Source organism: Canis lupus, chromosome 28 (genome assembly GCF_011100685.1).
Source record: "Canis lupus familiaris isolate Mischka breed German Shepherd chromosome 28, alternate assembly UU_Cfam_GSD_1.0, whole genome shotgun sequence".
Lineage (NCBI taxonomy): Eukaryota > Metazoa > Chordata > Mammalia > Carnivora > Canidae > Canis > Canis lupus.
In genome coordinates, this window is record NC_049249.1 from 1630564 (window position 1) to 1651862 (window position 21299).

At 44.6% G+C, this 21299-nt stretch overlaps 1 protein-coding gene across 1 annotated transcript in view; it reads left to right on the forward strand.

Moving 5' to 3' along the window:
• The window catches only part of CHAT (choline O-acetyltransferase), a 52771-nt gene that overhangs the window by 8217 nt on the left and 23255 nt on the right, over positions 1 to 21299 (forward strand). The window contains 3 exon segments of the mRNA XM_038579224.1: positions 423 to 476; positions 1995 to 2175; positions 4187 to 4364. Of these exon segments, the coding sequence (XP_038435152.1) occupies positions 423 to 476; positions 1995 to 2175; positions 4187 to 4364 (413 nt within the window).

The following is a 21299-nucleotide window of genomic DNA, read 5'->3' on the forward strand; positions in this document are numbered from 1 at the left end:
GTGGTGACTTTTCTTTCCCCTAGCACCCACTTTCATTTTCATTAGCACTAAGGGGACCAAATTATTGACTTTTCCTAGGAGGCTGGATTTCCCCAAACCTGGGTTCCCGGTCTAGCTCAGCCCCAGCACAGGCCTTTCCTAGGGACAACCCCCAACCCTGACCATCCAGCCTTCTCCTGCCTGCTCTGTGGCCTCTCCCAGCTTCCTCTCCTAACTCTTCTCCTCCTCCCCATTTACCCTCCAGGGCCCCCTCCTCCTAGTTATCTCCACAAGACCATTTTAATCCAAGGCTTGTGAAAGACTGGCAGCATGCCTGCAGCAGGGTCGGGGAGGGATGGTTGAGCTTGAGAGAGGGATGTGGAGTAGAAGGAGAGGAGAGTGGGAGAGAGGGAAGGAGCCTGAGCCCTGATCTCTCTCTGCAGGTTTGCAGCCAGCCTGATCTCTGGTGTGCTCCACTACAAGACGATGCTGGACAGGTAGGTTGGGGCCAGCCTGGGAAGGGTAGTGCCCGAATTTGGCACAGCCTGTTGAGTCATCTGTCTCCCTGCCACACTAGCCACAGAGCTCCCAGAAGGCAAAGACCTTGTCTTTTTCCAGCCCTGGATTCCCGGGTCCTGTCACAGGGCAGGTAGACTCCTCACCCCTTCCCCATCCCAACTCCTCCAGCATCAGGATAATGTTAACCCCAGCTAACATGACTGAACATTAATGGTTCCTTTTCCTAGGGTGATCACTGTCCTTCCTTGATCTCTTTAAAATGCTATGTGCCTCAGGAATTTAGGGGATGCATGAGAAGGCAGAGAAGGAGTCATGGGAGTGAGGTGATGGTGGATTCATCCTTGCTAGTTGCCAATTGAGGGGAATGATCTCCCCACGCTGAGCCTATGTACCAGGCTTCAACCTCTCTGGATTCCTCTCCAGCTTGGACAGGTGTTCCTCAGATGATCTGTGGTGAAGGACCAATGTATTTTTTAACTTTATGAAATGTAAAACACTACAAAAATGAATTCACAGTAAAATGGTACAAAGGCATAGAATACACAACCACATATTTTGTTTTTATTTTAGATTTAACACACATAGAATTCCTCAGTTAACTTGCTATAAAAGTTTCTGAGAACTGCTTCTGCTTCTTAGAGTTCTGAGCGGCATCTGCACTTTGAGCAGCAGGGCCAGGGACACCATACCCTCACTCTGCCCCAGCTAATCTCAGGGCTGCCTCTTATCCTCAGGGCTCAGTTCCCACCTGGTCCTTGTCACCCTGTCTCACTACCTGAAACCCTCTCATTTATCAGCTTGCTGCTTGTTGTCTACGCCCCACTTACACATCCCAGGATCTGTGTCCCATCACTCATGTTTTGTTTGCCACTATAACCCCAGATCATAGAAATAAATGTGCCTGGCACAGAGGAGTGCTCAATAAAATGTGTTGCCTGAGAGGGAGGGAAGGAGAGAGAGTGGAGAGACAGAGGGAGAAGGAGAAGGAGCAGGGAGGGAGGAAGGGGAGAGAGCTAGAGGGAGAAAGAAGGAGAAGAGAGAGGAGGAAGTGGCAGATCAGAAGGGAAGGGAGCGAGTAAAGAACACAAGAGATGCTGAGACCTCAGAAGAAAGAACTTTCTACCTTGAACTCAGAGAAGGCTTCTAGAAGAGATGATGGAAGAGTAGGCTCCTGAAAAAGTAGTTTTCTGAACACGTTCGTTGAGCACAGGGGTGGGGTGAAGGCATGCCAAGCAAAGATCAGCACGAGTGAAGTCATGAGGGAAAATATGAAAGTTCTGTACATGTAGTGCCCGAGGCAGTGATGAGGAGACTCCCAGAGGCTTGAGAAAACCCTGAGGACCCCTCCATGGGCTGTGGAAACACAGGACTCCACCACTTCAGAAAGTGGCTCTTTGACTGCCATCCTAATGCAGTTCTGGTGTTTGTGCCCTGCTTTGCCTAATCAAGTCAAGTAGACCCAATTCTGATCCCCTGCTTCCCTCGCTGCTCTCCAGCCACTCCATCCCTCCTGACTGTGCTAAGGGCCAGCTGTCAGGGCAGCCACTTTGTATGAAGCAATACTACGGGCTTTTTTCCTCCTACCGGCTCCCCGGCCACACCCAGGACACACTGGTGGCCCAGAAGAGCAGTGTCATGCCCGAGCCAGAGCACATCATCGTGGCCTGCTGTAACCAGGTAAGTGGCCTGGCCCTCTCTGCTGCAGCCTCTCCGCCCTGGGGAGGATGCATGAATACATATCAGTTCCTGTTTCACCAGGGATGCTCAGCCTCCCCTTGGAGGCACTCAGTGAGTTAGGATAGAGTAGGTTCTCTCAACTCCTGGTCAGTCCCATTTATCTCCCATGAGTACAAGGAGAGTCATCGATTGAGAATGACTTCAGTGGGCTCCCATTTTGGCCCTGACCAGCCAGGTCAGCTGGTCTGAATGGATGGTGGGCTTTTAATGAGACCCAGCGTGGCCTCAGCAACTCCTCATGAATAACCCAGGTGGCGGCCTTCCTGGAGACCACACACAGAAGATGGACACCTTTACGGACTGACTGTCCAGACCTCCATGTCCAGGTGCTAGGCTCAGCACTTACTCATCCCTCCTGATTCAGTAGTGACCTGCAGAGGTGCTTGGAATCCCCATCTGACAGAAGAGGAAATGAGGCCTCAAACAAGTTGAGTGGCCTGTCCAAGGCTGAGAAGGCCTTATAGGCCTGGCCAGTACCGCCTGCTCATACCCTGCCTCCTGCAGCTCAGGTCTTCACACTGGCTTCCAGGAGCCCACAAGGGCCCGTGAGGACCCAGGAGACAGGCTAAGCATGTAGGTTCCTGACCCCTTAGCAGCACTCATCAGACTATAGATTCTCTATATTGAGCTTCCACCTAATTATTTCATCTGACAAGAAGCTGTTTTGGGGGTTCTTTGTTTTGTTTTGTTTTGGTTTTTGTTTTTGTTTTGGTTTGGTTTGGCTTTGGGTTTTAGTGGGGTTTTTTTGTTTGATGTTGTTTTTGTTTCTTTTTTTTTTCTTCTAAAACCCAAGTTTGACACCTACTCTAGAGATTCCCCTGCTATTTGTGCTACCATGTTTTCTTCTTGGGTTCACCTGGCACTTTCAGTCTAAGATAGAAGCTCAGTGAAAGTCTGCCATCCTAGGTTGGCTATTCCCACCAGAAGCCTCCCTGATGCAGTTTGGCCACAAATAAGAACTTTTCTCCATCTTCATTAAAAAGTCAAACTCAGAATTTCCCAGGTCCTGCATGCTGTACTATTCATCCATTCCAGAAATACTCTCAGGGCTCCTGCTCTGGACCAGGCCATGTATCTGCTGCTCAGGGCATGAGACCAGGCACTCATATCAACTGGCAGAAAAGGGATCTTGACTTGGGGCTAGGGATAAGACTTTTCACGAAGCCCAAGACCTTAGCTTCAAAGCTCCTGAATGACAGACAGCTCACAGGCCTCATTTGGAACACACACATGCACACATGTATATGCGCACACATAAGGATAGAGCATTTTGCATGTTTTCCATTTTAATCTTCCTCTGCATATTATTTGCTAACTTGCTTTTTTTCTCCACTCACCATTGTGTTTGATGTCTATCCCTGTAGCTGTATCTAGAACTAGTTTATTCCTATTTATTGCTGAGTGGATGTGCACTAGATGAATACACTACATCTAACTTAGCTGTTCCTCTGCTGAAAAATATTTGGTCTCTCTCTACTGTTTTGCTATTGCAAATACAGCCTAAATGCACACTCCTTCACATGTCTTCTGGGCACGAGAGTATATGTTTCTTCAAGCCTTAGGTTAAAGTATGTATTTATAAGAGTAGTTGCTGCTGAATCATAAGGTATGCACAATTTAGCTGGACAGACATTGCCCTCCAATAGTAGTTGTAGCAATTTATACTTAATTCCCCACAAACATAATAGTTTTACATGAAGTGAGAACCACAGAAGAAAGTTTTATTTTAGCTAAGTTTAATCTGGCCTTCTTTGATTTGGGGAAGCCTGGAGTCCAGCACAGTCAACAGCATTGGGTAGGTCCCCAACTTGTGACTGTTCAGAACCATCACATACCTTAAGATCCGGGGCCTGAGTATCCCCCACCTGTGCTCACAGGTGAAGGCTCAGTGAAGGCCCTTCACCTTGGGCCAGCTGCTATGAGTGACGTGTTTGACCTGTTTCCCCCACAGTTCTTTGTCTTGGATGTTGTCATTAATTTCCGCCGTCTCAGTGAGGGGGATCTGTTCACTCAGTTGAGAAAGATAGTCAAAATGGCTTCCAACGAGGATGAACGCTTGCCTCCAATCGGCCTGCTGACGTCAGAAGGGAGGAGCGAGTGGGCTGAGGCCAGGACGGTCCTCGTGAAAGGTTAGCAGCAGTGCCCAGCACGTCTCCACGCTCATCTCATCATCATGCCCATTGGCTTTCCTTCCTCTACAGTCGGGCACCATGCCTCATCCCCATTTGCCATAGCATGGGGCGCTCAGGCCTCCCTCCAACTCAGGACCTGACAACAAGTCAGCTGAGGATCCTGGAAGCTGACGGCACATTTTGTACCCTCATATTTCATTGGGAAATATTCTAGCTTCCTGGGTGAGACTGGTGAGAGCTTCCGGGTGAGACTGACTAGCACTGGAATCTTGGGATGTCTGGGAATATTGAGGGAGGAAAGATTTTGAGCTGGAGGAAGGCTGGCTACAATTAAGCAGTTGTGCTTTACTGGTGGGCAGGGATGGTACTCGTTTTAGGGGTCCGAGTCACTGGGAGAGCTGTCACATGGAGATATGGGATAGAGCCCAGATCTGGGAGGGTGGCTCACTGCCTTCTTCACGTGATTTCTCAGTCCTCAAACTTTTCATCTTCAAACTGACCTATCCTTCTGGATGGCTGCTGCTCTTATGAAAGTTTCTAAGCATTCTCATAAGAAAGCTGATAATAGTCTTAAATCTTTTAAATCATCCTTCTGGAAACTAATTTTCAATTCCAAAGCCAGTTCTATTCCCAGGAATTGGATGGAATGCTTTCCTTTCTTGTCTACATTAGAGATTCCAGGATAAAGGTGAGGCTTCCATGTTCCTCCAGAGGTGGACCTCCATCTGCACCTTGGGCTCTCATTTGACCAAGTGTCCATTCAGACTTCCTGAGGACCTGGGCTAGGCCTGGAAAATATAAGAGGCAGAGAGGATGAAGCCACTGCCCCTGAGCAGCTCCCTGGACAGTGAAAGGAAAGGCATGGGAATCAGATTCAAGTACACAGTAATGCAGCATCTACCCATGTAAAGCAATAAGATAGCAAGTACCAATAAGTGTTCCAGGACTTCATCAAGAGGAGGGAGCCCTCCTACTTGGGAGGCTTTTGAAAGGTTTCATTTGAAAAAGTGGGAATTATGCAAAGCTCTGAGACATGAGTGAGAGGGGCAGGAAGGAGGGGTAGCATCCAGGTAGGCAGACGGTCTATGAGCAAAGCTAATTGGCCCCAAGGACGTGCCTGCCCTGCCTGGTTCTGCAAGGAGAGCAACCAGCAGACAAAGATGGCCATGCTGGATGTATGGAAAGAATAAAAAGGTGGTAGAGTCTGGTTCTCTGGCAATAGGCACTTGCATTTTCTGATCCCTCTCCTTAGAAAATTATTTCATCAAAGGTAACTAGCTCCTTGCACCATCCAGTGCTCAGCTCAGGTGTCACTGCCTCAGGTCCCCTAGAGCATCCCCCACTCAACACACTGTCACCTTGTCCTGCTTTCTTACAATGATTGAATTTGTCACTCTGAATTTAGCTTCTCATTTGTTTATTATGCGTGCTGATTATCTGCCTCCCTTCCCTAGTCTCTAAATTCTAGGAGAACAGGGGCCTTATTTGTTTGGATTAACTTTTTAATCTACTTTGCCAAACACAGTGGGGCCCCAGTTATATTTGTTAAATAGAAGAACGAATGGTTACTAATGATAGTAGGTCCCAGGCTTCTTGCCTACCTACCAGTTAATTATTTCTTTATTCAATCATGGGGCACTTACAGAATGCTCAGTCCTAAATCAAGGGCTGCAGGGGCCACAAGGGGGAATGAGAGCTGACCCTGTTCTCACAGACCCAACTACCAAGTTGGAAAATTAATAACTTACCATTAGAAAGTGAGTTAATTCCCTCAGGAGATCATGGTGTAATCAAATCCCACTGTTCTCCCCTCCAGGGACAGAGACAGGCATCAAACAATCGCCTCTGCTTCCAATACAGTTTCCACTTTATTAGCCAGCCAAGCTATCTCCCTGTAGGACTGACAGGGATTGCCTTGAGGTTTAAGTGCTTGGGTTGTGCTAATCGGAATTAATTTGTTAATGGCACTTGATCTGGCTTTCTGAATGGAAGTGCTGTTTCTGAAGGAAGCGTGACAGAGAGGAAGGGCCCACACGCCTCTCCTTCAGAGATCTGATTAATCTGTGTCATCTGCACAGCAGGAAACCAGTCCTTCACAGAGCCCTCCTCCCCAGAGCCTCCCCTACTCATGGAGGGGAAACAATTTAGGAAAGGATTTCAGTATAGATGGCAGCTTGGACTAAGTTTGATAGTAAAGATGAAAAGACATGGGTGGGGTCCAGATATACCGCTAAGTAGAAGTACAAGGAGGAAAAGAGAAGTGAGGAAGATTCCTAGATTTTTAATTTAAGCAACCTAGTAGATGGTGGTACCATTCACTGTGATGGGAACCAGGTTGGCAAAGTGGCTACAGAATGAAGCCCTTTCTAAGTATGTCAGGTTTGAGATGCCTTGAGTCATCTAAGTGGAGATGTCAAATTAGATCTATGTGTCTGGAGCTCAAGAGAGAGGTCAGTGCGGAGACATAAATTTGAGAGCTATCAGCACATAAGTGATATTTAGTCATGGACCTGCGTGAGATCATCTAGAAATAGCAGAATGGGTCCTTGGAGGTCAGGTAGAGAAAGATGCAAAGGGGATTGAGAAAGAGCAGCCCATGAAGTCAAGAGCAAACCAGATGAGTCATGAAGATCCAAAGGGAAAGAGGAAGCAGCCAACCACTTGGAATGTTACTGGGAGCTTAGGGAAGAGCTGGACAGAGATGAGACACAGAGCTTGGCAACCCCAAGTAATTGCTGACCTTCACTGAGATCATACTGGGGAGTAGGAAGAATGAATGGTTGTATGCTAGTAAGTATGATCCAACAGCAGGAAGAAATTGATGAAACTGTCAATGAGTAGAATCAGTTAAGCATGGATGACTGTTTTCAGATATTTTGGTATTAAAATAGTAGAAAAATGGGGCAGTTGCTGTGAGAAGATGAGGGTCAAGAAAAGCATCTTTAGTAGGAGAGACAAGTGCATAGTTGTATGTAGACAACTATATTGGAAGTACTCCAGTAAGAGAAATCATTAATGAGGACAAAGGAGAGGAATGGAGGCATGAGATTCTTGCAAAGGCAAAAAGAAATGGAACCCAGAGAATAAGAAGCCTTTGCTTGGTACAGGGGAAACTGAAACCTGGGCCTGCAGTCCATGGGCCTATGGCTGTGGTAGTGGGAATGTGAGGAGGTTCCTGACTGATGGCTTCTGGGTCTCAGATCAGCAGAGCCATGGCCCTGGGTGGAGAGAGGTGGGGGTAGGATTCTCAAGACAAAAGAGAACAATGAAATGGTCTCTTGGAAAACTTGATGAGATTTAAGGATTCTGCTGAGCTCTTATTTAAGGGCTTAGGGGTCATACATTTTAGAAATCAATTTGCTTTGTTTTGCAATTTTTTGCCTCACAATGTACATCTTCTCAGGTTCAGGCAAAGAAAAATGGGTCACTAGGTTCAGCCTTGGTTAGAGAAAATAACCGAGGGAAAGAGGTGTAAGTATGGCAAGGGAATGGTTATAAAGTTAGAGTCTGAAATGAGTAAGGAAGTGTAGTAGTCTGCTTGGTCCACCATATCAAAGTACCACAGACTGAGTGGCTTAAACAGCAGAAATTTATTTTCTCACCATTCTGAAGGCTAAAAGTCTGAGATCAAGGTGTGGACATGGTTGGTTTCTTCTGAGGCCTCTCTCCCTGGCTTGTAGATGACTGTCTTCTCCCCGTGTTTCCCGTGGTCTCCCATCTGTGCATATCTCTGTCCCAATTTCTTCTCACAAGGTCACCAGTTATGTTGGATTAGGGCCTCCCTCATTTTACCTTAATTACCTCAATAAAGATCTCACCTCCAAATACAGTCCTATTCTGAGATACTGGGGAGTTAGGACTTCAACTTGGGGACTTTGAGAGGACACAACTCAGCCCATGACTGGAGGGAAATGAAAGATGGAGGTGGATGATAGATAGGGGGAAGAGGTAGTGATGTCAATGGTTTTGAGGAGTCAATGAGATGAGACATGTTACAGAGGAGGGACAACAGTGTGTGAATCAGAAGGTTGGAAGTGTGGTCAGAGTATGGGATGCTTGAATCTGACACTTCAGAGGAGGTCAGTTCTTGGTAGTGATGAGATCCCAGGTGTGACTGTGGGAGTGGAGGCTAAGGTTAGACAGTCAAAGGTGGGAGATCAAGGGGCTGAGAGAAGAGGGCGAGTGTGGGCTGGGTCCCCCACACAGACATTCCGGCTGCAGGAATGATGGCTGGATTGGTGATGGAGAAGAAGGAGGTGAACCAGGAATCCAGATTGGCATGATGGGGAGCTGTGAGGAAATCAGGGGAATGTAGAGACAAGGGGGACAATGATGATGGGGGTGGGAAGGTAGAAGTCTAATACCTGGAGCTCCAAAGGGAAAACAGGGAGGAGCCATGTAGGATCAGGGACAGGGAAAAATACCATCTACCCCACCTGGCCCTTGGGGGCATGAGTGTGAAGGAAAATATTCTCCTGGAGAGGGCACAGGGAAGTGTGTCCCTCAGGGAGGGCCTCCCTCCTGTTGAGGCAGAGGGTGAACAGAATACTCGCTGAAGAGATTAACACTACAAGGGGACCCTCCATCACTACTCAGATGTCATGAAAGGTTCGAGAAGGGGAAAAGGTGAGGAGTGAGGGATGAGCCCATGCAGGGGACACTGGAGCAGCAAGCATGGGAGTGCTAGCCAGAGACCCAGGGATGGTGGTCATCATTGCAAACAATGCTTCCAAATCCTCAGCCTCTAGGGAGGTACTCTCCTGGTTCTGGGTGTGGTTGTAGGGGCTGGGGTAGGGTTCTGACTAGCCCACAACAGTATCACAGTTAACACCATGGAAAGCTGAAGTCCCAAGGTCTCCACCTTCCTTCCTGGGCACTGGGCCCAGGCAAGTACTGTCCAGCAGGAGGCTTCGACCAAGCTGAGCTCCTATTGTCCTGGTAGAGGTCTGGACCAAGGCACCTGAGCTCACACAAAATCTGAATTCTCACAGGGTCAACTGACAACCAGTGGGGCAATTGATTTTATCAACCCTTTCTTTTTAGAGGGACTGTCTCTGATCCTTCACTCTGCTCCTCAACCAAAACAGCTCCCTCGTCACCCACAGGCTCCTCAGCCTAACCTTCTGCTGTGACAGTGAGAGGGTGGAGCTCACAGAACTGGAGCCAGCTGTCTGCCATAAAGCCTGTGCTCCCCGTCTGTACCCAGGGTCCCCATGCCCCCTAGAGCTCCTGACACAGCACTTTTAACACAGAGCTCTCTGAGACTATGGTGCAGGATAAGTGAGTGTATTGTCATCTCTACCTGCAGCCTAAACACCCACAGCCAACACAGAATAGCCTCCGGGGGATCCAAGGGCTCAGAGACCTGGCAGGACCATCACTGCTCCCCAGAAGACCGTGGTCTTGTTGGGGACACCAGAACAAACAGAATTGTTAGGACAAGAGCAGACAGGATAAAACCAAAGGAGCGTCTCCACTCCAGGAGTCCTGAGGGAATTTGGGGACCTCATAGCCCAACCTGTCATAGCTTAGGAGGGCTTCCTGTGCCAGGTGCAACATGAGGCTAAGCCCAGGTGGGTTGAGGTGGATGTGACTGGGGCTGGCTGACAACATCAGGATCATCTAGAGAGCCCCTTAAAATAAAGATTCTGGGTTTCCAGGGATTTTCCAGTGGGATAGGAATGAGGCCAAAGAATCTGTATTTTTAAAGTACCTTCATATGTGCAGCCCACGTGCAGCACAGATTGGGACCAACCGAAGCAGATATTAGCAGCTCTGGTGTATGGAGGTACCCCATGATGCTGGCCTTATCCTGGGCCCTGTTGCTCTGAGTCTTCAGTATAGCCCATGAGCTGGGGATTTTTGAACTAGAGGTGCTGAGTGGTGGAATCAGGGCATCTGTCTCCCAAGCCCGAGATCCTCAGGGCCCGGCAGGTGGGGTGGGGCTTCCGGCCTTAGGAAGGGCACAAGTAACCCCTCAGGACCTTCCCTCCCCACAGAGCCTTGGAGCTGCGGCCTTCCTGAACCCAGGAGGACCGACACTGTCATCCTGGCCTGGAAATTTGATTAGACATTCAGCCCCGAGTCTGGAAGACTACAGCGCTTGTCAATTTGTAGGAAAAGGATAGCCAGCTCAGAGAGCCCCCACCCCCACCCTGGAGCCCGCTGGCTTTCCTGGGTGCAGCACCGAGATCCTGCGGGCAGACTTCAGGCAGATGCTTTTGTTTACACAGCGCCGGCAATATTTATCTCCAGCAGCCAATTAGAGCTGAGCCACTGCTTCAAGGTGGGAACTGACAGAAGGCCCCTGAGTCTGGAGAAGGCCTCGGTCATGGTTTACAAGAACCACTCAGGATGCGCATTTTGCTGCTTAAATATTGCCATCCAGAGATAGACAAGTCTGCTGATTTTAAAACCAATTACACATTAGCAATAACAGCCTCTCCTCATTTAATTGGCCCAGAAATACCTCCTGGGCTGCCAAGGCTGACTGCTGTTTTCTTTCCTCGGGGTGGGGGGTGGGGGGTGGGGGTAGGGGGTTGGGGGGTGGGAGGGGGGGCTGGAGGCTTGGGGGGCGGGCATTGTCTCCCTCTCACAGTGGCAGCAGGAAGGCTCTCCTGTATGCGGGCATCCAGGCCGGAGAGGCCGGTTGCCTGCCTCAGAGGCCTGGGCTTGACCTGGCTGTCCTTGTATGCCCTGGAGCTGGCTTCCTAGGCTAGGACACGGAGGTGATGGACCTGGCCTGTGGCCAAGACAGGGAGGGTGTGGAGGAGCTGCAAAGCAGGTGGTCTGGTGCCTGGCTCACAGAGGCTGTTTGCTAAATAATAACTCTTATTAAATTTGAGGAAACATTGTGGGGATGGTTTGTCCAAGTCTCACAACCTCTCTGGAAAAATCTGGTGAGCTGCAAACGGGCACCTGTTGAATATCCATTCCATCAGTGACAGTGACTCGTGGACTCAGACTGAATGGCCTGCACTCCTTGTCCCAGAGCCCTAACCCTCATTAACTCTGGGGTGCTCTTTTGCTTCCCCTGGGCTCCCCACATGCCACATGCTCCAAGTGTGCACACTGTTTTCTTTCATTTCTCCCCAGTAGCCGTCTCTCTGGCCCTCACTTTCCATTTTATGATATTTGGGGTAAAAAGTGGGTGGAAAGTTTTTTGGTTTTTAATCTCATGCCCCTTTCTACTCACCACCCTTCTCCTAATTCTGGAAGTAAGATATCACTTGAAATCTGCCCCTGTGGGAAGGGTGTTTCAAACCCAGAAGAAAGAGTAATACTTAGTTCTTGAATTTTTTTTTCATTAAATTAAACTTATTTGGGTATAATTGTAGATGCACATGCACTTACAGGAAATAATCTCACCTGTACCCCTTTCCTACCATGCTAACATCTTGTAAAATACACAAATACAGTATCACAACAATATTGACATTGACATTAATACAGTCAAGATAGAGAACATTCCCATCCCTGCAAGGATCCCTTATGTTGCCATTTATGGCCACACCCACTTCCGTTCCAACCCCATCCCTCCTTAACCCCTGGCAACCAGGAATCTGTCTTCACTTTCTATACCGTTACTGTTCTAAGAACATTGTATAAATGGAATCGTACAGTATGTACTCTTCCGAGACTGGCTTTTTTCACTTGGCATAATTCTCTGGAGGCTCATCCACCTTGTCCCATGTGTCAATAGTTCTTTCCTTTTTATTTATTCCTTGGTATGAATCACAATGGTTGATACCATTTATCTGTTGAGGGACACCTGAGTGGTTCCTACTTTTTGGCTATTATAAATAAAACTACTATGAACATTACACACACACACACATATAGATGACTTGTGTGATCATAACTTTTTATTTTAGGAAAAATTCCAGGAATAATATTGATAGTGGCATGTTTAGTTTTTAAATAAACCATTAAAATGTTTTCCAGATTGGCAGCTGTGCCACTTCACATTCCCATGAGCAATGTATGAGTGATCCAGTTTCTCTGCATCCTCGTCAGCATTTGCTGTTGTTCCTTTTGTTTTGTTTTGTTTTAGCTATTCTGATCGGTGTGTAGTAAAATCTTATTGTAGTTTTAATTTACATTTTGCTAGTGACTAATGATGTGGAGTATCTTTTCATAGCTGATTTGCCACCTATATATCCTTTTTGGTGAAATGTCATTTCCTGTCTTTTGCTCATTTTCTAATTAGATTGTTTGGGTTTGGGTTTTTGTTGTTTTTTTACTGTGAGTCTGAGAGTTGTTTATATACATATACTTTTTTAAGATTTTATATATTTATTCATGAGAGACCCAGAGAGAGAGGCAGAGACACAGGCAGAGGGAGAAGCAGGCTCCCTGTAGAGCCAAATACGGGACTTGATCCCAGTACCCTGGGATCATGACCTGAGCTGAAGGTAGATGCTCAACCACTGAGCCACCCAGGCGTCCCATATATATTCTTTACTAGCCCTTTTTTGGCTGTGGTTCTAGATTTTCTCCCAATCTGTAACTTATGGTTTCATCTTCTTAACATGATGTTACAAATTAAGTAAATGTTTTCAGTTTTGATGAAGTCGTTTGTCAATTTTTCTGTTAATGAATCATGCATTTGGTGCCAAGTCTAAGAATTCTTTGCCTAGCCCTAGATTCCAAAGATTTTCTCGTGTATTTTTTCTAAAAGTTGATATTACATCAGTACATTTAAGTTTATGATCCATTCTGAATTAAATTTTTTATAACGTGTGAGGATTTAAAGCCAGGTTTTCTTTTTTTCTTTTTTAAAATTTTATTTGTTTATTTTGTCCATAGGTTTCCAACTGTTCCAGCAACATGTGTTGAAAAGGTCATCCTTCCTCCACTGTATTACTTTCATGCCTTTGTCAAAATCAATTAGGCCTATTTATATGAGTCTATTTTGGGGTTTTCTATTCTCTTCCATTAATCTCTATGCTCATCTCTCTGCCAATAGCACATAATCTTGGTTATAGGCTATATAATAAGTCTTAAAGTTGGATATACTGATTCCTTCAACTTTATTCTTTTTCAAAATTGTTTTAGCTATTCTAGTTCCTTTGCCTTTTCCTATAAATTTTAAAATTATCTTGTCTGCATCTACAAAAAATTTGCTGAGATTTGGATGGAAGCTGTGCTAAACCTGTATATCAAATTGGGAAGAATTGACATCTACAATATGTTGAGTCTTCCTATGCATGAACATAATACATCCTTCCATTTCCTTAGATCTTCTTTGATTCCTTTTATTAGTGTTTTGTAGTTTCAGCATACAAGTCTTTTCTTTTTCAGCATACAAGTCTTATACATTTTTGTTAGATACACTCAAGTGTTTCATTGTTTTGCATCATTGTAAATGGTATTACATTTTTAATTTTAGTGTTCATGTGCTTGTCACTAATATACAGAAATACAATAGATTTTTGTATGTTTATCTTATATCTTTCAAACTTGCTGAACTAATTTATTAGTTCTAGGAGGTTTGGGGTTTTTTTGGGGGGTATATTCCTTAGAATTTCTACATAAACAATCATGTCATGTGAAAATAAGGATTTTTGCCCCTTCTGATCTGTATCCCTTTTATTCCCTTTTATTGCCTTACTGCTCTGAGCAGAACTTCCGGTACTATGTTGAATAACAGTGATAAGAGTGGGTATCCTTTCTTTTTCCTGATTTTAGGGGAAAGGCATGCAGTTTTTCACCCTTAAAATGATATTAGCAATAGCATTTTTTGAGATGTTTTTTATGAAGTTGAGGAAGTTCCCCCCAATTTTTATTTTTCTGAGATATTATCGTGAATAGATGTTGAATTTTAAAAGTATTGTCAAATCTATTGACTGCATCAATTGACATAATCATGATTTTTCTATAATATGTTAATATCGTGGATTATATAGATTGATTTTCAGATATTGAACCAGGCTTGCATTCCTTTAATAAGCTCTACTTCCTATATAATTCTTTTTATGTGTTGCTTAATTCTATTTGCTTATATGTTGTTCAATATTTTTGTATCTATATTCATGAGGATTGTTGGTTTATAGTTGGTTAGGTGTTGTGGCTTTTTTTCCCCTTATACTGTTTTCATCTTGTTTTGGTATAAGAGTAACGCTGGATTCATAAAATGAATTAGGAAGTGTTCTTTCCTCTTATGTTATATGGAAGAAATGGTATGGATGGCTTTTAATTCTTCTTTAAGTATTTGGTACAATTCTCCAGTGAAAACTTCTGGGCCTAGAGATTTCTTTTTCTGGAGTTTTAAACTTATAAATTCAATTTTCTTAATAGTTATAGGGCTATCCAAAGTATTTATTTAGATATGGTACATTCTGGTAGTTCATATTTCTCAAGAGATTGCTCTATTTCATCTAAGTTGTCAAACTTGTGTCTGTAGAGTTGTTCATAGTATTTCTTTATAATCCTTTTGATGTCTGCAGGGTCTGTGGTGCTACCCCTATTTCATCCTTAATAGTGTTCCCTTCCTCTCTGTCTCTCTCTCTCTTTCTTTTGCAAGACTTGCTAGAGATTTGATTGATCTTCTGAAGAAACTAGCTTTCTTTTTATTGTTTTTGTCTTGTTTTCAATTCTATTGGTTTCCAATTCTTGTTATTTCCTACCTCCTGATAGCTTTATTTTGCTCTTCCTTTTCTAGGTTTTCAGGTAACAGCTTATAGAATTCATTTAAAAATTTTCTTCTTGTCTATGTAAGCAATTGTGCTATACGTTTCTTAGTGCTTTAATTGTGCCCACAAATCTGGATAAAATGTATTTTTATTTTCACTCATTGCAATGTGGTTTTCTTAATTTCCCTTAAGACTTTCCCTTTCTCCTGTGGATTACTTGGAAGAGTATTGTTTGGTTTCCAAATGTTTGGAACTTTTCTTGTTATTTTTCTGTTATTTATTTTTACTTTGCTTTCATACGTTAGAGAATACATTTTATATGATTTCAATTCAATTTGAAGGTGTTTTATAGCCTAGAACATGGTCTACCTTGGCGTATATATTCCATGGGCACTTGAAAATAATGTGCATTCTGCTATTGTTGGGTGGAGTGTTCTATAAATGTCAATTAGATCCTGTTAATTGATAGTGTTGTTGATTTTTTCTATATTCTTGCTTTCTGTCTAGTTGGTCTATCAATTATTGAAAAAGGGGTGTTTAAGTCCCCAAGTATAATTGTGAATTTGTCTATTCTCCCTTCAGTTCTGTCGGTTTCTTCTTCACATATTTTGTGGTATGTTTGTTACATACACACTTAGGATTGCTATGTCTTCCTGGTAGGCTGATCATTTTGTTTTATGTAATGCCCCTCAATGTCTCTGGTAATTTTCTTTGCTCTGAAGCTTACTTAATCTGATATTAATAAAGTGACTCCTACTTTCTTTTGATTAATGTTTGCTTGATGCATCTTTTTCCTATCTTTTACTTTCAAGCAATCTGCATCATTTTATTTGATGTGAGTTTCTTGTACATGGAATATAACTAGGATGTGTTTTTTTAATCTACCTTGTCAATTTCTATCACTGAAATTATTGATATGCTGGGATTTAATGCTGCCATTTTGTTTTTTGTTATCTCTGTTTTTCAAGTCGTGCTTTCTTTTTCCTGCCTTCCTATGAGTTACCTGAACATTTTTTAGAATTCCATTTTGATTTATCATAAGGTTTTTAGTATATCTGTATATGTTCTCTAGTGGTTTCTAAAGGTGTTACTATATATATATTATATATATAGTATATGTGTGTATATATATGATTTATATATAGTATATATAGTATATGTGTATATATATGATATATATAGTATACAGTATATATATATATATATGTATGATTTATCACTGTCTACTGGTGTTGAAGTTTTGCCAGCTTTAATGAAATGTAGAAAGTTTACCATCCCTTACATCCCTTAACTCTCCCATATTTATAATATAATTCTTTTAACTATTTCCTCTAATATAAATTTAGAGCCACATCAGGCAGTGTTATAATTTTGCTTCAATGCTGAAATATAATTTTTAAAAACTCAAAAATAGAATGAAAATTAATTCACTAAAATATTTACTCTTTCTGTTGTTCCTTCTTCCTTCTTGATGTTTCAATGTTCCTTTCTTTATAAAACTTACTTTTGTGTGTGTGGGGAGGGGAGCGGAATTCCTTTAGCTTTTCTTTTAGGGCAGATACTGGAGACAAACGCTCTTAGTTTTTCCTCATCTAAGAATGTCTTGATTTCCCTTCCTTCCTGAAGGATATCTTTGCTAAATATAGAATTCTGGGTGGACAGTACTTTTCTTTCAGCACTTAAAAAAGTTGTGCCACTTTCTACCAGTCTTCATGGTTTCTGATGAGAAATATACCATAATTTGAATTGTTTTTTCTCCTATAGATAAAGCATTTTTCTCTCTCTCTGTGCTTTCAAGATTTTTTTCTTTGTCTTTAGTTTTCAGTAGTTTGACTATGATAATGTCTTGATGTGGATTTCTTTGAATTTACCCTGTGTGGAATTAATGAATCGTGAATCTTTAAGTTTATGTCTTTTGCCAAATTTAGGAAATTTTTGCCATTATTTCTCTGAGTACTTTCTTGCTTTATTCTACTGATGCTATCTGTGGAGCAACTGAGGTGGTGATTACTACCCAATGCAGATGGATATCCCAGCTTCTATCTGAGACCATGCCTTCTCTGATACCATCAGAGACTGACATGCTTCATTACAGACTTGTTACAAGTCTAGGCCCCACTCTGCCTTTGCTGGCATGGAGGAAGGATATTACCTAAAATTTCCTTTCTTGCTAGTTATTCTTTTCCCGGGCCCTTTGACTGAAGAAAGCAGGCTTTTGTTGGATTTTTTTTTTTTTTTTGTCTACATTTGTTTGTGTTTTATTTTACTGGCTATTTGAGCTCTGGGATATTTTACATAAAACAGAAAACCCGGTGTATTTGTTTGTTAGGACTACTACAACAAAATACCACAGACTGAGTGACTTAAACAACAGATATTTATTTCTCACTGTTCTGGCAGCTGGAAATCCAAAGTCAAGGTGTTGGCATATTAGTTTCTCCTAAGGCCTTTCTCTGTTGCTTGCAGATGACCAATGGTCTTTTCTCTGTGCACACATGCGTCTCTTCCTCTTCTTATAAGAACAATGGTCATATTGGTTTAGAGCCTCACCTTTATGACCTCATTTAACCTTAACTACCTCTTTAAAGGGCTCACCTTTAAATACAGTTAAAGCTTCAACAGGTAAATATTGAGGATTAAAGCTTCAACAAATGAATTTCAAGGTGGAGGAGACACAATTCAGTCTAGAACAACCAAGGAACTCACCATCATTTTGTTCCTTGGGTCCTGAAGTCCCTAGCCCCTCTCTCTCCATCTTTCAGAGTCTTCTTATGTTTGTTTTAAATATAATGTCCAGGGGTTTTAGTGGAAGTGATAGAGAAAAGTCTACTTGATGTTCTTGGAAGCAGAAGTTCCTCCTTTTTGAGCTCTTTAAAGAGGTTTTTGTGACTCAGATAAAAGCAGTTCTGATTTGCAAGAACCAGATTTCACTGGGCAAGAAATACTTTTGCTGAAAGTATTTCCCCATAGCCTCTGACGACTGGGAGCATAAAGATTATTCCATAAACCATAGAGTAGTAGAGCGGAACATGGGATGTGTGATGGCAGTTTCCCATCCCAAAAGGAGATACAATCCCTTCATCTGGGGAAGAAAAATCCTCAGATGGAATTGACAAAGGTTTAAAAGATCTAAACCTCAGAAGAGGAGCCTAGTGTTTCCATTTCCCTAGACCATGTGAGGCAGGACAGTAAGAATCTGACTTGAGCCAAACTCCCAGGTGATCAACTGGAGAAGGCAAGTGTCCAAGACAGAGCTGTGTGTGTGTGCTCATGGTCATAGTCTGTAAGCTTTCAGTCTTTAACGGAAGCTCCAGGGTCCTCCAAGGCCTTGTGGCCTCTGGAATTTCCGCATCACCAAAGCTATCAACTCTCCAGGCATGGGAGGCAGAGCAAGCTCCTCCTATTACTCAACTCCAAATTCTCACTATTAAGCAGGGGCTCCTTGAGGAAGATTGATTTACTACATTAAACGAGCCTCTGTGTGCTCGATGAGAATGTCACAAGACAAACGGCTCCTGCTGCATGCCTCCAGCCCACCGCCCCCTGTTTCCATTACATTTGGGCCAGAGTCATGGTGGATGAGTTTGGTGTAGTTCATTTTCTGCCTTACATGATAAACTTGTCAGCCTTTGACCGATCAGCTACTTGTATGCAGGGAGTTCATTTGCAAGGCCACCTGGCATCCCAGCTCGGCTGTCCTGCTCCCATTTCATCCTGCCTAATGAGCCAGGACCTGGTTACTATTGGTTGGTGCTGAGCTCTGGGGCCCTGCACAACCTGCACGTGATGATGATGGCTCAGTCCCTCCTTGGAGGGCCTTCTCTCCTGCCTGGAGGCGGCTGGGGCACGGATGCCTAGGAAGCTGTCCTTGTTTGCTGTCAGCTTTGTTTGTCCAGCTGGGAGGGAGTGTGCCAAGCCTTCACTCTCCTGCCCAAAGGATGTGTTAGGTCTATTCCCCAGCATCCTGACTAGACAGGCCTGCTATGGGTTTCCTGGAGGAGCTATAGCCTGCCCACTCCACATTGGCCTTGAAGCTGTTACTAAGGAAATTTTAGTTAGGCAGATACTCAGCCAGGGGTCTCAGAGCTCACTGAGACCTGATCAACAGGGCCTAGATGTGCAGCACTGGGGCTGCCAATGATCCCTTAACTGCCCACAAGGCCCACATCCTCCCCAAACTGCTAGGCATCCTAGACTGCTCTGACCACATCAGCCCCTGCCCAAGATACTTTGGTGGCTTCTTGTCATTGCTCATGAAGTCCACTTCCTGATCCTGCTATTCACAGCCCTTGATGATCTGTCCCCAGCCTGGGCATTGAGGTTGCATATCTGGGATCAAGTCTAACTCCCTCAATTTGCTGGATGCAAGGTGTTTAGCTTCTCTGTGAATGGGGATGATAAAAATTATTATATCGTGTTCATCAATATGAGGACTTAGATTGATGCCAGGCATGTAGTAGATGGTCGACAAAGGTTAACTAATAGCATCACTTCACTGCATTCTTCAACCTCACCTAAATCCTTTATGCCTTCACCTATAATGAACTGCAGCCAGGGGTGGTCTTCTCACCCACAAGCTCTATCCACAAGCCCGGGTGTCTACACCTTAGCCCTCAGAACCTTTTCCAGCATTGTTATCTCCTGACATGCTTCTCCCTTCCTCTCTTCCCATTTGAATTTGATCCCAGCCTGGCCAAGGACTTCTCATGCTCTGAAGTCACCAGCCAGCCTGGGAGCCCAGAGGAACCCCCAGAATAGCACACAGGGCAGGATCAGGCACCAGAACCATTGGCAGGGACTCCTATTGGAGCAAAGAGGACCAGGGCTGGGAGCCTCACAAAGGATAAGGAATCCCTTCTCTATCTCCATCCTCTCCCAACCTCTCGCCATCCCCCCATCCTATGAGACTCCATGCCCCAAAGCCTCAAGCCCACTGGACTCCAAGATTCCTTCTCTGAGCGTGGACACAAGTCTCAGCCTCACCTGTCCATGGACACTTTCCTGTACCCACGTGGGCAACTGAGGCGCCACCCTCTGCAAGTTCACAGACATGGGGGAGGAGACTAGATCAGGGCTTCTGGGGCTGGACTGGCAGTGTTTGAAACATGGGGATGTCTGAAGTCAGCAACAGGGTCATGTGCTGTAGGAGCATGCACAATGTAGTAGGAGACAATGGGTACAGAGGGGACTGGTCCAGCCCTGGCCCCAGGTGCTGTACGAGGCCAGCCTGATGAACAGAGCAGAGGTTCCTTGTCTGCATTGAATAAGCAACTGGCATGCTCTGGATGTGAGGAGTTCTGGAGGGCAAGAGCTCTGTCTGGGCTGTTCCTACCTACATCAAACATAGGGTCAGCCCTGTTAGAGGATCGAGGAGCTTGGGAGGGGTTTATGAGTGGAACTTTGATAGGCAGAGAAAGAGAAGAGCCCCTATCCAGGAGACATCCTATGCTACGATGAAGAGGTGAATGAGCCCAGGTGTCCAGAGAATGGTAGGAAGCATGAGATCCCTGCAGAGATTCAGGGGAGATGACCCTGAAGGGGCAGCATGGTGAGCCATGGAGCCCAAAGGGCCCTATTTAGACACAACCTCATGGGGAGTAGAAGTTATTTCAGATTGAAGATGGTGACACAGTGATTACACCACACTTGAGCAGAGGGAAGGGGAATTTCCCTAGAGCATCAACCAGGTTACCTTTACCTTTAGATCCTGAAGTCATGGCCTAAAGCCTTGGAGTTGATCAGACTCCAGGAAAGCACAAGAGGCCATGCAGAAGATAATGAGTCATCCTGGCCCCATCAGGATCAAGGAGGGTGTGTCTTGAAAATATAGTGCTCTCCAAGCCCTCATTCTACACAGGAAATGGGGAACAGATGACCCAATGCTGGGCTGGCTTGCTCTTCATTCTCCTCAGAGCAGAAGGCTTTCTGTGAGAGGGATTTGCAAGAAGTGGGAGGAAGGATATGGGTGGGGACTAGAGATTTTGTTCACATGAGATTACGCATGGATACCTCTCATGAACTGGAGAAACCACATGGGCAGAGCAGGGACCAGCAGAGGTGGGCTTAGCATTGTGTGCCTAGCACATGTTGAGGAGGCCCAGGGAAGGGTCTTAGGGACTGCCCCACTCAAGGCTGACTGCACTGGGAGGGGGAAGTCACCACATACCCCAGGGAGGGTCAATGTGAGGCCAAGAGCAGAGAGGAACAGACAGGACCTCATCGAAGGCCACCCTGGGTCCCTAGCTAGACATAAGGAAGGACAGGCTCCCATTGGCAGTGTCAGACTGTGTATGGACTT